The 17,918-nt window shown below is 37.6% G+C and overlaps 1 protein-coding gene across 23 annotated transcripts in view; it reads right to left on the bottom strand.

Moving 5' to 3' along the window:
* The window catches only part of NRXN1 (neurexin 1), a 675,655-nt gene that overhangs the window by 106,094 nt on the left and 551,643 nt on the right, over positions 1 to 17,918 (bottom strand). For all 23 annotated transcript variants that reach the window (XM_088053912.1, XM_088053915.1, XM_088053923.1 and 20 more), the window contains one exon: positions 14,643 to 14,814. In XM_088053912.1, the coding sequence (XP_087910038.1) occupies positions 14,643 to 14,814 (172 nt within the window). The remainder of the gene's footprint in view (positions 1 to 14,642; positions 14,815 to 17,918) is intronic.

Genomic DNA, 17,918 nt, shown 5'->3' with positions numbered 1-17,918 from the left:
GCATGCAGGCTTACTCCATGGAATGCTCTTTAACTAAAGTCAGCTACTGCAAAAATTACATGCAACAAACTGTGAGCTATCAGATAGAATGGATAAGCAAGCAGTTAACTAAGAATCATTCCTTACAGGAATTTATCAGGATTTATGGATGTATAAATATACAAAACTGAGAAAGATAAATGAGATATTAGGATTTAGGTAATAGTTTCAGTATTCTCTTTCTGCTCTTTTGCAAGCACATTCTCAGTTTGATGCAATAGGACTGACATATTTAAGGCATCACATAGCTGTTGATTAGCACAGTAATGTTTCTGGATGTAGAAATGATACCTGGAAACATTTAATTTTTTCCCCCTATTCTGACTTTAATTCCTGGAAAGTTATTGCTATATCTGCATTATGAATACAGTAGCATTATTCTTATGTTGATAATACACTCCTAAGACATGGGACTAATGTCAACTATACATCAAAGGATATGAGTATTGACCCACTAAACCAGGTATTCAACCATGAAACTATTCTTTGGTTAATTTATAACCTATTAGCAGCACAATCAGGACTTCCAGGAAACCACCTTCTGCTGATGTGATGACACACCATGAGGTAAATCTCTCAGAAGTGAAAACCACAAGGCTCACTGCTGAAATTAATTCCTTCCATGAATTTCTTAGCTCTGCTTACAGCTTTCTAGGAACACCTAAAGAGCACTGTAAGCATCTACTGGTTTTTTTTTTTTCTCCTGAAAGCATTTAGACTGTAATCAAGACACTGCATAGTTTTCTTTCTGACAGTATAAATCACTTAAGATTGTGCCTCTCCGGGGATCTCATTACACACACACCAATTTGTTTTCTTCCATAGAACCACAGACCCTACATACAGACTTTGATACCTGTTCCAGACCTTGTTTCAAGGTGCTGCCAAAGGTGGTAAAATCCTCCCCAGTTCTTAATGCTTTAGCCTTTTGTGCCCACAAAGCCATTTCCATAAACTCCTTTTCCATAGCCTTGCGTGATGCTTCATACAGAGGAACCTGGAGGATGAGACCCCCACAAGTGTCTCCTTGGAATTCTGTTTCTCCAGTACACTGTCTACATTGCCATAAGCTTTTTAGGGCCACTAGAGAACCCCAGTGGTTGGAGGTGTTCCAGTCAGTGAGTGCCCCTCACTGAGAACCATCAGATGTATGCAATGCTGAGCTTATTACCTCAGGCTGACTAATGAAAAATTAACTATATTCACTGCTCACCACTTGGATGAGGAATATCCACTAACTCTGGGATTGAAAACGAGACATGTGGCTGTGATGTGCAGGCTCCCCAGTGTCACTGCCGCACTGCCCTCTGCAGTGTTGCTCTTCTCTGATTGCAATTTGGCTCTTAAAGGAGGATTTTTACACACAGGATACCCGTGAGCACTAGAGAACTTAAAATAAAAGTGGAGGAGGAATGCTGAAACAGTCTGAAACCTCACTGCCCAAATCCTTCATGAGTACCAGATCCTACCACAGCTTTCTGGAACTGACAGTGCAGCCATAACTGAGTTTATAGTTCAGCTCAGACAAAAAAACTCGCTCGAATTTACATGAGAGAAGCTCCAGGACTGGGACCCTAAAGTGAGATGCTAAAGAATCCTTTGGCTGAAAATTGCTATGAGGCAATTCCGTGCTCTGAAAATGAGAGTATGCTTTCAAGATTTAGCCCTGTAGCCAGCTAGTTATATTTTTAGCACCATTTGTTCTTTTGCAAAGGACATATTTATTATTCTCTCCCTATTGTGAAAACTGTAATTTAAAGAATTTAAACCTCTCCTTTATTAATGCCCATCAGATCTGTAAAACAGGAAAATCAAGATTGTCTTTATATATACTTAACCTTGACGACTGTTTCATTCATTTTTTAATGTCTACTAAACCCGATGCTGTACCAGAAAAACCATTTACTTCCTTAGAAATAGTTCACTGAGGAAAATAAACCATTCACGTCTCAATTAAACCAATTTGTAAAAGCATAATTTCACTGCCTTTAATTCACTTAATTTCTGCATGTAAGGGGCTGAAATTAGGATGTTCTTTACAACATTTAATGCTTCTGATACACTGAATTTCTGCTTCAAATTTATTTGAAATGCTATATACTACACAATCTGCCCCTTTTGAAGCTCAGAGTTCTAGGTTATATAAATCATACACGGTTTTCTTTTTTTGACAGGTAGGATGGACTGAAAAAAAAATAAAACTATCTTAGGTAGGCTTAGCTATACCTTGCTAGGGCCAAGGTAGCTCTTTGAACTCTCCTGGAACACTCTGAACTTAGTTGTGTATGCATGATATAATACAACAGTAGAATTTGTTACAGCTATGGTGCCATTAATATCAAATCCAAAGTATTAAAGAAAAAAATGATTTTGCCAGCGTGGATGCTGCAGTTGCAAGGTGTTTTTTGTTTGTTTTTTAACCAACAGTGCTTAAGACTTAAGAAATCTGATCACACTGCGGGATTAAGAGATGGGTGTAGAGATTCTCTTCCATGTTCACAGGGCCCAAATGGGAGAAAGAGAGTCTAAAGAATGTTCATGCTCATATGTTCCATACAGCAATGATTTGTGTCCTTCTGGATACCTGCTTAATGCAGTTTGCTCTCTGGAAAATATATCTAGGACAGAGCAAGTTGCTGTTTTCCCTGCTGCAGTATGAATTATAGTGACTATTCCTGAATTAGTTAGTTTAATGGAAGTTCTTATCCTGCAGACATAAAGTACTGTACTGCTGTCACACCTCATGCCACCAGTAAAATGTATTGGGGACACATGCACGAATGTGCCCCAAATAAAAAAAAATACCTCATCTTCTGAGAGCACCTAAAACACAATAGCACTGCAGAGAAATTAATTTTGTTTTCCATGTGATAGATTGTCTGGTTGGAAGGCTCAACACCACATTGATTTGTTCTGTCCTGAGAAAGGCTCCCACTGCAGACTGACTCCAGGCTTGCCCCAGCAGATAATGGAAATAGAGTGCACTGCAGAAGGAGCACGCGGCATTGTACTCTGCTCTTGCATGCTCAACCAGCCACTGGGAGCTTCAGTGGGAGCCTTAGAGCAGACTCATGTGTGTGCTCATCTAGTGAGGCATCTCAGGAAAGGGGCACAGTCACAAACATAGCAACCCAAGTGTTACACAGAAATTATTTCACTGGGGTGAGTGAATTGTTGGTTTGGCTCAGCGAGTGCCACGTTATATGAAGTCCTGTGTAATGAGATAGTTGCAAACCCACTGGGGGCTGGAAGGAAGGAGAAACAAAAGAATCTGTTCAAATCTCTGCACTGACAACACGGTCCTCTCCCTGGGAAGGAAAAGAAGAATGACAAATTTCTTTTAAATCATTGATGCCATCAGAGATACCAGCATTATATTGTTACGGAAACCACGCAGCTAAAATTCCTTGGGGAAGAGTTTGAGTAAATTGTTCTCTTCTTAACTGACAAGATGTTAATCCTCCATTTCTAACTTGCCCTGCTAGATTGGGTAAGCATGATGCTACAGGTTACACGGAAAACCTATGTCAAGACACATACAAGTTCATAAAAGAACATCTAAGTATTGGCCATATTTTATCTTTTGTAATCTGACTTCTGGGAATTGTTAATAGATAAGGGCTTTCCTGAAGGGGTGAAAGGGACCAGCTGTGACAGATATCCCATGTCTCATTCTTGGGTCTGTTTTCATTCCAATTTTATTCCTTTAACTTGAATTCCTGGAGCTTGTTGTCTCCAGAAATTCCATTTCCACATCACCCTGTGCCTAATTATGGTAAGCAGGTATTGGCCCATCCTCTGCCAAAAGACACAAAAAGAGCACATCTCTGTTTCTTTCAGTATTTTAAAAACATTTTTCTGAATCACTGCTCATTTGACATTTTCTTTCTCCTTCCATTGTGCCACCTTGCTGTATTTAACTGAAAGGTGTTATACCTTCTGTGATCAAGTAATGACAACTGTGCCACACATTTTATCGAGATCTGAATTTAATTACAGGATCTAACAAGCCTAAGAAGGGATGAGCCTTTGTATTTCACCGGGATATCCAAGATGAAAAATAAAGGGGGGAAAAAAAAAATCTGTCTGCAGACTCAGAAGCATTATTATACTGCATTATCTGACAGAAAGACCTGATAAGCTGTCAAATTAAAAAGCTGATTTGGGAAATTTTACTGAAACCACTTTTTAAAGAGACTTACTGCAGTGCTTTGTTTGGGTATCACCTAGGTTCTTTATTTAAAGGCAGCAGCAGGATAGAATTTCATAATCTCTCAAAGGGCAGAAATGCTTTCTTAAAAAAATAAAAATTCCTTGACTTTGGGTAAGCTGCAACAGAGTCTCACCCAAAGAGAATGGGAAAATAAACTTCTATTTTTGTTAACATCCATCTTTCACATTGACAATAAAATTATACAGAAGGCGAGACCAGGGTGCATGCTGACAAATACATTTAATCATAACCAAAGAGCAGTCAGAGCTGTATGAAATGAGAAAAACATGCAAGAAATCAGTTGTGCAATTACAAAGGCAAGGTAGCACACTGGCCTAGTTACATCCATCACTTAACTGCTGGTTTGTGTCTCAGTAACTTAGATGAATTTTTCATATATTTTGATTCCTGTTTCTTCCAGAATAGTTTCTTCCATCTTTACTATGTAGAACTAACTGAACTGAGTTTTAAATAACTTCTTGTCTTATTTTTAGTTCTCCATGCCTACAGTAAAGTAAAGTTCTACATACTTTACGCTGTGGTATAATGCCTCCTTTTATTCATATTATAATTGGATGTTATAACATGAATAAGTAGATATCAGTTTCCTACAACAGGAAATCCTCACCGAGGATTTTGTCCAATAAAAAATAATGCAATTTTATCTTCATTTTGGCTAAATGTTGGAGACATTATAGAAAAGTTAACTGTAGGAAACATTTTTTGATTGAGTGATCAGGAGTTGACTTAAATTAATATTAGGGCAACTAAAAATAAGCCTGTAAATCAGATTCTTGATTTAAAAAGAACAAAATTTGATAAGGTGAAGGAAGTCAGATTATGCAATCAGTATAAGCGCTAAATTCAGCCAGGAATGACACTTGGAAATTCTATAAAGTATTAAAAGAATTTATATATATATATATATATATATATATATATATAATTTTTTTTGAGTTTGTACCTGCAAGGTTAAAATATACCAGGGAGACCTGCTAGACTGAGCAACCACACTATTACAGGCTATGTTACAGGAGGTTAAAATCCCAGACTTGGTCAGTAAAGAAAGCAGTGCCTTTCAGAATTAGAAAAATAAATAAATACTCAAGAAAAATTGCCAGAAATTAATCCCAAAAAAACTCCCAAAGAAAATAAACTAAGTTCAAAAGCCAGAGATTCTAAAGTGCTATAAACTAAAGAGATCATAGAGTCAAGGAGAATTACTTTATAGGAAGGCTGATGGTGATCCAAGGGAGCAGAATGAATTGACTAACAGGAATGTGTCTAATGTAGATCTCTACAGCTCAGAAAAAACCAATATAAATATTTTTACTGAACTTGTGTAGCCAGAAAGTGATAAAGATGATCTTTATCCCAGAACTTAAAAATAAGAAGCCAGGAAGTTTTAAATCCAGCTATCCAATGAGACAAGTTATTTCTTGTAGTAGAGAACAGAAAATGTAATAGCTTCACATACATGAAAAGAATTTAAAAACTACCCAGTTGAAATATTTAGTCTGACCTTGGCCATACATGTTGCTTTAGAACAAATTTTAAAAGAAATAATTAAAGACATGAACACAATTGGAAAATGAGATAAAATGCAAAACTTTGCCAAATCATGTTAGGCTAGTTTAACAGCTGTATTTGACAAGCTAACTAATTTTCTAGACGAAGGAAATGAAGTATATCTAATTTATCTGGATTTCAGTAAAGCGTTTCATATGATGTCATGTAGCAAATCATGGATTAACTGTGGAAAAAATACAGGAGTGTAAAAACTGTAGAGTAAAAAGCTGAATGAAAAAAACCAAAACAACAAAAAAACCCAAAAGATAGCACTGAACAAGGGTTTTTTCTCTCCTCCTTCCTCTATCCCATGTACAGACTGACATCCTGCTGCTGTAGCTATTGACAGATTCTGAATTCAAGGGCTTCTTGTCTTGTATCAACTCAAGGCTCCCATCTTCCCAGGATGCATCTCCTTCCAGCACTGGAGTTGTCTCCTCTCTGCAACTCCCACTTCATTCAGTGTCTTCTTTATCTTCTTGGTGAATCACTCCAACGGATGATAAACAGTCCTTGTTTTGCTGCATTCAGACCTGCCAATGTGTCAACTGTACCATATTCCAGCCCTTATGTTCCCCGCTATTATTAACTATATTTGAAAAATAAAAACTCTCAAGGAATAGTAGGTGGGTCAGATGTACCAAAGCTCTCCACGTATTTTGGGGAACTGATGCCATCTAGTTGAATGAGTGGAAGACCTACATGTGTTTTAGTCACAGAAATGTGATAAACTCAATGCTGAGTTCTACATGGAATTAACAAGAGGAATGTCATGGTGAGTTCCTAATCTGCATTGGGCTGTGCCGTAGGAACGCTCACAGAAGCCACTGCAGTTATGACTGCAAGGAAAAACAATGGATTTCCCCCAGGAAAACTACCTTGGTGGAACTCCCCAGCACCCAAGCTGAGTTCTGCAATAAATCATCTTTTGTATTTTCTTCACTGATGTCACTATAAAGTGCTATCCACTCAATGAAATCTGCAGATGACATGAAAGTAGACATGGTGGTAATGCTAAAGAGGCTGCAGATGTCAGTCAAGAGGAATGGAGCCCTTCAGAATTAACAGAAGTGACACCAAAGCTTCTAAGTGAAGTACTACAAAGTGCAGGTCACACACTTAGGATATAGGACAAGTCACACCACTTCTTGCCCTAAATTGGTATATTCTGATAGACAATTCATGAGGAAAGACATTCAGCTGGTAGTCAGCTGCAGTGACATTGGGCTTTCCAGTTCTGAGGTATGAAAAAGAAAATTAAGGTCTTAAAATGCAGAATTAGTATCTGCATTACTGTTTTCATATATCCTTGAGGTCCTTGTGTTCTCACTACTGTCCATTTTCAAAATCATGTGCAGTTGAAAAACAAATTCAAAACAAAAAAAAGCATCGAAGAAAGGTTATTATGAACAGAGAAATGAGACAACTATTCTGAAAAAGACACGTAAGAACAAAGTGGGATGGACTGGAAAGGGCTTGAACTGAAAGCAAAAGAAAATTTCTCAAGAGTAGAATGTTTCTTCTAAGTTACCCTCTAAGAGAAACAATTTATGCAAAGAAGCAGACTTGACCCAGTACATTTTAATTTCTGATTTCTTAAGCTCTTCTATCACTAACCTTACTTTTAAATACACATGGAAAAAAAAAAATCTGGAATGGGAAAAAAAGCCATCCAAACCACTAATCCTTTACAGGGAAAGTGGGCCATTGATTTAAATTTAGTTCCATTAATATTTTCTTTAGCATTCTAAACATTCTCAGAACTTGTTTTTTGACTGATAATGAAAATAATCCATGAGCTGTGTAGAGCATTAACTCTTCGTCTTGAACCAGTGCAATCAATTAAAAATATTTTCTATGAAAATTCAGATTATCTCACCCACATGCATCATCTTTCATAGACCAACTTTACTTTTACTGCTACAGTGCACACCCAACAGAGTCAGTTGGTTTTTTAACTCTGGGATAAGAATGAAAAATGCTGTTTGGTTAAAATGTTGTTTAAGCCAATGAAGATTTTGAAAAATCTCTCATTCTAGAAAAAATGCAAATAAATTGCGCAAAACCAATAATTTCTGAATTTCAAAAATGCAAAAGCTTGGGATTATTAAATGCTTTTATTTCAAAATACCTTTTTAGATTTTTATGACTTTCATTTTTGCATTTTGTTTTATCATTGACTGTCAAAGGAAGCATATTTTTTTTAATTCTTCACTAATCTTTTTCTTCTGTAGAAATCTTGAATTTGTCTCTCTTACAGCCTGTATGTATGGTTTCCAACTTTTATATTAAAAAAAATCAATGGTATTCAATATATAACAAGGTTTAAATGATCATACTTTCATTGAAAATCAATTTATTTACTCCTTTGATTTTTACTAGGTGGGAATCTGTGACCCTGTTCTCTCTAAAATAGAATCTGATCCATCAAAGAACTCAACCTTTACCACCAGGGCTGGGTAAACTCTTCCTGAATATTTTCACATGGAACTTCATCAAAGACTTTTTGCAAATCAAAAATCCCAAGTATGTTAACTCATTCATATTTATACCCCATTATCTCCTACGAAACCAGAGTAGGTTTAACTATAACAAGTACCAACAGACCTTCCCAGATGGAGACCTCAGCATAAACAGAACCCCAGGGAGATGTGACTCCATGGACACATGAAAAGCCCTAAATAACACTGATGAGTTTTGCTTTCCAAATCAGGGAGGGTGAGACTTGGTCACAAAACAACTATTGACTTAGCTGTTATTTTTCCCATTGTCTTCTTACTAATTCCATAGACTAAATATTTTAGACTCACATATTCCACTTCTAAAGCCTGATTTTATACCTATGGCATAAATTTATACATTAAGTGTTTACTTGCACATTCATTTTCTACCTATTCCCAGATGGAGAGCTCCTAAGAAATCCTCTCAATTTCTCCAAACACTGTTATCTCCAAAGGAAGTGAAGTCTTATGAGGTGTCTGTATTTTGCTGGCACTGCTGGTTTCCCACAGCAGGAAAATCATCCAAACCAGGAGACATGGGGCAGTCTGTGTTTCACAGAAGATTAATTGCTGTGAGCTCACATTTCCATTGGACTTCCCTCCTGGGCATAAAGGCAGTTTTTATTTTGTCTTTGGGGACAAGTAAGGAGAGATTCCTCCAGGTCTGCAAGCTTTTGCAATCAGGATTGAGGGATGACAGGTCTGATTGTAGGAGTCAAAACTCTGGCCATAGTAAAGGAACACACATAAGAGAGAACCAAGGTGGATTCTTTTATCCAAAGGAGGAACCCGGTGAGAAAAAAAAGGTACAGGCAATGTGCTGCTGAACAAATAAATAGCAGTCAGAAGCTTCCATTATTTTCCTGTGAACCAGTCTGAAAGTCCTGTGTCCAAACAGCAGTGGTCAGAGAGGTTTGAAAATTTCCTCTTTGGCACAATGCAAGGCAAACACTGAGTGATTGTTTACTTGTCAGATTCGTACATCACCTTGATCATTATCATTTTGCAGGGATGTGGTAATAACAGGCTGACTGTCCCTTTTATTAGAATTTCAAAGACACGTTTGTGAAAGTGCTTGAGATGTCTCCCTACCACCACACACCTGAAAAACATCTTTGATCCTCTTCAGAAGTGGCTGTAGGGGCTTGAATTTGGAAGCTATTTCTAAGCCAGTAGTAAGCAAGTTAGGCAAGTACATGGGTCGCTTGGGAAATGCTAATCCGTTCCTGGAGAAACAAATGTAGTGACACAAATGTCTCCTGTTTATTTTATAGTCATCCTGAACACACAAAAACCCAAGACAAATGGATGCTATTTACCCTAAATAGGATACAAGGTAATAGCTGATTCCTAGCATTTATCTTAAAGTCAGGTGCATCCCATGAAAAGAAGACAGACACTTTTTCCATTTTCTAGAATACAGGGACCAAGAGAAGCATTTAAATGACATGTCCCCTTCCCCTAGCCCTTGGATTTTCTGCATGAACAACCTTTATCCCGCAGATCCAGAGAGAGTCCCTAAAGACATGTGTGATCTCATCTCTTTAATCAAAATCAAACCACCAAAATAACCCCAAACCAACTAACCAAAAAAATACCCCAAATCAAAACCTAGCACAGAGTTATTCTATGTTATACCAAAGCCCTTAGAGATGGTGATTGCCATATTGCAATATTGCAGAGGTACTGGCATAGCATAATAACTTAGCATATAATCAGTTTGCTCTTCTGCCAGCATCCATCGTCTCTCACACGGGTTCTTCTTTGGTGTGTGTGCTCCATCATGATTTACACCTCCCAACCACAGAGATACATCTGTTCCATAGTCTGGTAATGCTTTGGACAAGCTTTTTTTCTGCAAGCAATGTGAGTGACACGCTCATGCTGTCAGATCTTGGTCTGTCAGACACATCCCTGACATGTCCTGACCCATGGGGAATGTGAGGACAGCTGCAACAAAGTTATGCTTTTCCAAGGCTAAGCAGAGATCTGGGGATGACCGGAAGGGAATCGTTTTAGATGTTTGTCTGCATCAGACAGTATCTTCCAAACTGCTGCAGGGTCCCAGGAATGCTGAGCTTTCTCAGCAGACTGAGCAGCTTTGAAACCCTAGACCCACTTCCCTATATGTAATAGGTCACTTTTTTAGATAGAAAATTCTACATCAGTCTGATTTACAGTGGAAACAATGAAGAGAAAATCCTCACTGGTAAAATGATTAGTTGTGCTGTGTGTTTTGAAAGAATCATCATTGGGCAAACTGCCTTTGACCACAGAGAGCATGAAGTTAGTGTCAGAAAAGTGATTCTGAAATTCTTGCATAGTAAGTGGTGGTTATTGTGGCTTTAAAATGTCCTCTACCTTGTTTTGATATACTTTCTCTGACTAGTAAAATGTACACATTTTTCTACTAAGGAACAAAAAATTAAGAAAACTGTTTTTCATGATAAATCGATATGATTATGAGTAAGCACTGTTATGATAAAGATTTTGGATTTTTTTTCTCCTCACTATTTGATCTTATTTGAAACGCATTTTCTTTCAGGTAAGGAAGAATATGTTTCAAATTAAGTAAAATGCTTTTTTCTCAGATTACCTAAATCCCCTATAGACGCTGGGCAATCTTGACATGAAAAGTCAGAACATTTTATTCAGGAAATATTAAAATGAATATTTTGCTATTATTAAAACAAATTTTCTTTTTTTTTTCTTTTTTCTTTTTTTTTTTTAAGTTTGATCATAATTCTTAGTTCAGTTTGACACAAATTAACAAGTTCTTTGTTTTCTGAATCCTTAGGAAACTTACACTTCAATGTAGAATTATTACCTAACTGAAGTTACAAGAGCAGCCCCTTCACATAAGCAACTGGAGTTGCTATTGTGAAGCATCACCACAAGAGGAGCCAGATCATTGGGAAGGGCAATTAAAACTAGACAATAAAGCAGACAAGATAAGCCACAAGGAAAGGATCTGCATGGAAACGGGGATAGTCTATTGATTAGGAGCTCTGACTGCACAGTCAGCAGTTTTCTCATTCCTGTTTAATATGACCATAAATTAGGCTGCATCCAGATAAGTTAATGTGAATTTACTATCTGAAAAAGAGGTCAAGATGAAATACTAAAGTTCTTTTGGAAGATGCAGAGGGATGGTGTTAATTCAGCAAAGAGACATAACACTGAATTTAGTTAAGACAGATGGAATAAATAAATTAAGTGAAGATATGGGCATCTTAACTATCAAAATCTAGTGTGCCATTCACAGTCACAGGGCTACAGACCAGCCACAAACAAAAGAAATGGGAAAAGCAGGATAAACATTTAATAAAGGGAAGAAATGGAAATGTACATCCTCATAGCTCTAACATTTTATTCAGAGAAGTGACAAGAGAGAAACTTCAGAGTAAAAAAATTACTTTGATGGTAGTCTGGAAGAATATACATATGTAAATCTAAACCTCTGTTTCTGAAAATTATCCAGCCATTTCAGGATACTGAAATCTTCATGTTTGTCTTGGACTAAAACACATTTTCCCCAACTATATTTCAAAAAATAACCATCCACCTTAACTAGGATAATAATCCTCTACCAGTAACCCCTGCCTCCTTTCCTTTTAGAGCTCTCTTATTTCACACCCACTCAGTTATAAATTGAAAGTCCATTGGTCCAGAGCAAACTCAGATCTAGTGGGATCAGGAATGATGTCACAGGAGAGACACACTACATTCAATTCATCTCCCAGGGTCTCTCTTCTGCATTTTATGCAGCTCTTGGGTAAAGCACACAAAGCACCATGGAAGCTCTGTGAAGCATTGCCATGTGATATTTTTGTGCAAGGTAGCAGCTGTTATTGGGCCTTGGGTATCCTTATCCACAGCAGTTACATGGGGCTGGATGAAGGACACACAGGCAATGAAACTGGAAAATCCCGAGTCTCTGACCAGAAACTTCTCTCAGAAAATCTTCACCCAGCATTTTAAGACACAAAACACACACAAGCAATGTCTTGTAATCAGGCATCCCAACCTGTGTGTTATTCTGTGATAAACCTTTCCTCATAAAGAAAGACCTGATTCATTTGGTATGCTTTAAACATCCAACTGATTATTTAATTTTATCTTTGAAAAAAAAATAAAATAAATCCAGCATATGTAAGTGTACCACCTTTACTAATTGAACTGCCTAATCTTGGTTTTATTATTAATTTAAAAAAAAACCCAAACCAAGAAAACTGGCAAACCTGATGGAGCAGCATAGAAAGAGAAGAGAAAGGTGTGGCTAGATTGTCTCTTTCTGGGAAGGGAGAAGAGATGGAAGGTGAAAAGTGGGAGGACAGCAGCCAAAAGCAGTCCTATGGCATACAGGAGGCATAAAATATTACTATGGAAAAGTCAAAGAAAATTACAGGCCAACAGCAGTCTTAGAAGATCCTGCAATAAAACAAGCCAAGGGATTCTGTACTGCCCCTAATGAAGCAACTGAGAATGCCTGGAAATGCAGCCAGCATATAGATTGCTCATGGAAGCTCAAGATCTAATTTTTTGGTTTCCTTTTCAAAGAAAACATCCAACCTTCTTCCACTCCACCAATCCAATCACTCTATTTTCTGAATTGATCTTTGTTCAGTATAAACGAGTTCTTTGTGCCACTGGCTTCAAAACTCAGGGCCTCTTTTTGTGCTTGAGCCTGTCCAGGAGCTCCCTGTTCACCCACACAGCCCTCCTGGCACATTTTCCTGACTTCCTCTTTGTTGGGATGCATCTCTCTCGAGCTTGGAGGCAGTGAATTCATGCTCATCATTTAGGTAAACACCAAAAGAAACAAGCAAACCACCTCAAGCCAATTTTTCCCTTTGTTCTGGATAGGTCTAGAACACAAATGATGACAAGTCCTCCCCAGCTCACACCTTATTTCAGCAACCATTTATCAAACACTGCAAAATTAGAAAGCCAGGGGGCCACAGGGGAAACAGGAATATCTGAAATATCACTGAGCATATTTCATTCAGTATCCCCCTTTCCCTCAAGAGTTTATCACCTCTCATAGATGTGTCTTAGAAACCACTGATGGCTCTAATTGCCAGAGCTGTCATTCATTCCTAGCATATTGGCACACAGGTGGGTTTTTTAAAAAACTTCTATACATAGTTTCTTTCCCAATACATACTTTCAGGATTTCATTTATTCTGAATTATTTCCAAGAAATTTTCTGAAGGGTTATATTTAATGTGTGTATTTTTTAAAAATTATTTTTATTTTTTAAAAAGTAAAATAAATAGCTGGACTGCAACTGAAATGGCAACAACAAAAACAAAAAAAACCACATCCAATGCTAATAATTAGTCCATGGAATGGCTTATGCATTCCTTACTAGTGAAGCACACCCTCCTGCTGCACTCCACTACCAAAAATGAAGACTTTTCTACTTTTAAAATGATAAATCAGAGCTGTCATTTACACAATAGGCATTCTGGCTTGCATATCTGCCTTCATTTACACCTCTAGATTTGCTGCCTTTTGCTTAATATAAACACACAGAGCAACTGTTAGGAGATAACATGCAGATGCACAAGTCACCATTAATGGCTCAGTAGTCCTACTCAATAAGGAAGGGATTGCATATCTGGAAAGCCTGTTGCCTTTAAAAATGATTCAAATTAGTGGCATAGTAATCCTCAGCGCATGGCATTTGCATAAAATCAAATATGGGCCTGCTCAAGGCAGCTCTGCTGTCATACTAGTGGTCCTCTTCACATCACCAGCATCATCTGCATAAATGATATCCTGCAGTTTGCATTTGGAGCTAAGGCACCTCAGTTTGGGTGGTTGGTTGTACAGTTGTTAGCAGTGACGCCATTTGGTTCGTGTCTGCTGGAAGACCTGCTAAATTCGTAAGCTTCAGATTGCTGTAATCTTGTAATCAGAAGAACACAGACAACCTTTTCCTCAGTAAGTGTTTCACCCCATCACTTGGGGATAGACTTGTGAGTCACTTTAAACTGTAGCTTTTGTCAAAGCCTTTTTTTTTTCCCCCCGCCTAAACCAAAAATGCAATAAAAACAAATTATAGCAAGAAACAAAACTACTACTTCATGCCTCGATAACTACATTTATCCACTTCCAGTAATAACTTGAATTTGGGCTTTTAAACTCAGGAAACGCCACCATCATAAACCGTATTGCTCAGGATTCTTTTAACTACCCCTGTAGCTACTAAAACACTTCAAAGGAGCTGATATTGCATTAGGAGAGGAGCAAAACGAGGCAAACTCCAGGCACCCCCCACCCTCTCAGTGCCAGGTGTTTGTGTGAGCCCTTACCTGCTGGGTAACGCTCGATGACGGGCCAGTTGTCCACCTGTAGGGTGGCATTGCCACCACTCCTTGTGAAGCGAACCACGTGGTACTTCCCATCGTTAATGATGGCGTTCATCTCTTCGATGGCGATGTCGTCCGTCCCAACATTGAATTTAACTCCAATTTTTCCCTGGTGCTGCATAGTCGGGGGAAAAAAAAAAAATAAAACAAAAATAAAAAAAGAGGAAGAACAAAAAGAACTAATTAAGAGCTGTTTTAGAAGAAATTGAGACAGTGTGTCTCAACACACTGTGTGATTTCTAGCAACATCTTCCCTCCTCAGATGTAACTTCTGAAAGTTTGCGTGTGGCAGTGACCAACCTGACCGCTTAGGAAGTCTGGGACATGCTTTTGAAGGATAATTGATATTCCAAATGAGTTACTTCACCAAACTGAGCTCTCTCCTTTTACAAGAGATTCAGATCAAGATGAGGACAGAGGAAAATGGAGGAAAGCTTAAGGTTTCTGTCTTTGTCCTCTCCCTCACCTCCATGAGGATTAAACAAAAATTTTCCTTTTAGACTTTCAAAACAGAAAGCCTTATAATGTCACTTGGAAGAGATACAAGAATTTTCTGGCCATAAAAGCCAAGTATCAACCCTGTTTTTCCTTTTTTTAACCCTCATTCATACTTAGGGTCTTCATAACTGATAACAAAGAAGGAGATTTATTTTTTTCTCTTTGAGAGATTTTTGGCATCGCATTGTAGTGATTCGGAATCATTAAGCCAAGACCACACTGGCTGATTAACAAGGACTTCCCTGTTCAGAGCCAGAGAGCAGGAAAAGGCATTTGCTGACACAGGGACATGGTATTGTTCTCACTAAGGCCAGAGACTCTTTTTCTTTTGCTGGGACTTCCCTATAAACTCCTGTGTTTGAGTGCTTTTAGGGCTAAGGGGACTTCCCATGCACACCAATATCTGGCACCAAGGCAGTAGATTTTCCAAATGACTGTCATTTGGCATGTTTTCATTTTTATTGACTTTTAATTATTAAAATGTTCACTCTAATGGGACATCTGCACTTTAATAAAGTCTTTTAATGTCTATTAAAGTTAACTGAAGGGCTTCATATTTTTTTTTTCTCCTATAAAAGCAATTCTACTCTTCAATAAAGGTAGAGAAAAAAAAAGAAAAGCACTGCACAATATGAGATTAGGGAGTTATTCATCACAATTGCTAATTCTACATGAAATTGCATATTCTTGGAACTGGTATATCCCTCTTTAAAGTTAAAATATTTCATGAAGTTTTTACATGACCAGATGAAACACAATGAAATACTTTACTTTGTATGTCTTGGTCATTCACATCAAATCTTCCAGAACCAGTTCCACATCTCTAGCAGAGCTCTTGTGTCTGCTCTTTGTCTTACTACCCTAGCACTGCTTCCTGCAATAAGTGTATTCTGCACCTCCTTGTCTCTGGAAGTCCTCCAAGCAAAGAACTCAAGGGTTTGTCCACTTTATTTTATTCTCTTTTTAAACATCTGGCTTTGTTTTCCAGCAGTGCTTGCAGTTACACACAGCTGAGCAGCTGCTGAACACCTCTGCAGTTCCTCACCATTTTGGCATGACGCTATCAGCTCCTCAGCTACCATCTTTCTTGAAACATCTAAAGGAGTGTTCCCTGATGAGATCTGCAAAATTAGTCTGAAAAATATTTTTTGTTGACTCAGTTGATTGAAAAATGTTCTAAATATTCCTCTTTTTTTTTTTTTCCCTCTTGGATTGTTTTAATATTTCTCCTTTTGCAGGTCCTACTTCTCCTTGTCTATAGAGTGTCAATAAGGGATCCACCTTATCCAATTCATGCTCATCTTCCTTTGCCTCTGGTGTGAGTTGCATAGCAATTTCCCAATTTTCTTGGAAAGGTAACTGCAGCTCTTCTTAATTTCAGCTGCTTCAACTAGACTCAGAATAAATTTCACCCATTTTTTTTCCCGTGGATGCAGTAGCTTATTTGTTTCACCTGTTTCATTCATATGCTTAGTCTTTTAAAACAGAAATATAAACAAAGAAATGTAACTTTGTCCTGATTTAAAGCAATCTCCTCTTTTACTAATTTTTGAAATGCAGAAAACCAGCATGTAATGATAATGGTGTATGCAACTTAAGGCTCTGAGGATTAAATAAAGCTCCCTAATTTTAGTGTGATTCATAATTATACTATTCATACTCTACATTTTACATACCAGTTTTCTTATTTGCTATATATATGCATATACATATATTATTTTAGTTGTTTTTTGAAATGGCAAAGGAAAAAAAAAACAACTTTAAAGTGAATAGAAGAGGTGGGGGTAAAAAGAAGTGGCATACACGGCACATATATCAGCACTTTTTCCAAAGTTAGAGCATGTGGGGCTGCAGCCAAGTTACCATTTGCAAATTGCCAGGTATTGACAAGTGAAATGAATGCTATGCAGATTTGAAAGCAGACTTTCTGCCTTCCTTTATAGATAAACACCTTCCAGTGAAAAAAACCCCAAGTTTTCCTGACTTCCTTACGTTTGTACAGAAATACTGTGCACAGACACAAAGCAGGCAGATGCAAGAGCAAATATCACCCTAAAAGCTCGTAACATATTACAATGATTCTTTTATTTTTACTTGTAATGTATTTGTGTATCTGAAACCACAAAAAACTCCATTTTTAAAGGATACACTTAATTTTTTTCCACACTTCTCCAGCGCCTGTGGTCATCTCTGTAACACCTCCATAAAACAAGGATGCAAATCTGTGTTTCAAATTGAAGATCTCCTGATTATTATATCAAATTTAAGTTCTGGATATCATGCCAAACATTACATGAATTACAACCCCATTGTGCACTGCCCTTTAGAACACAAAACAAAACATGATGCTGCAATAAGCACTTTTCTATGTAGATAGGGGGTTTTCTAAGCCCTTGCATTATCATACAGGAATTTGAGTCATTGCACCCCACTGCAAGATAACATTACTTTTCATTTGTCTTTGTCACATTATTTTTTGTCTGTCTTAGGTTAAGACTGTGTGCACACAGAATTACCATGGATCAGCTGACCTACAGTAACCTGTTGAGATAACTTGATCTCAGCCCTCAGCCTTGTTATGTTCCATCTAGCAGGCCTGTAACCTTTTTGAAAGAGCTGGTTTATATTTTCTCCTTTTTCTTTTTTTTTTTTTTTTTGAGCAATATGGTAGTGCAGAAAGGAAAGATACCTATAAAACTGAACCATACTAAATTACTATTT

Source organism: Pseudopodoces humilis, chromosome 3, assembly GCF_049639895.1.
Source record: "Pseudopodoces humilis isolate 2021_Gansu_Grassland_sample_001 chromosome 3, ASM4963989v1, whole genome shotgun sequence".
NCBI lineage: Eukaryota > Metazoa > Chordata > Aves > Passeriformes > Paridae > Pseudopodoces > Pseudopodoces humilis.
The sequence above is the reverse complement of the archived record's forward strand: the minus strand, read 5'-3'. Positions and strand labels throughout refer to the sequence as shown.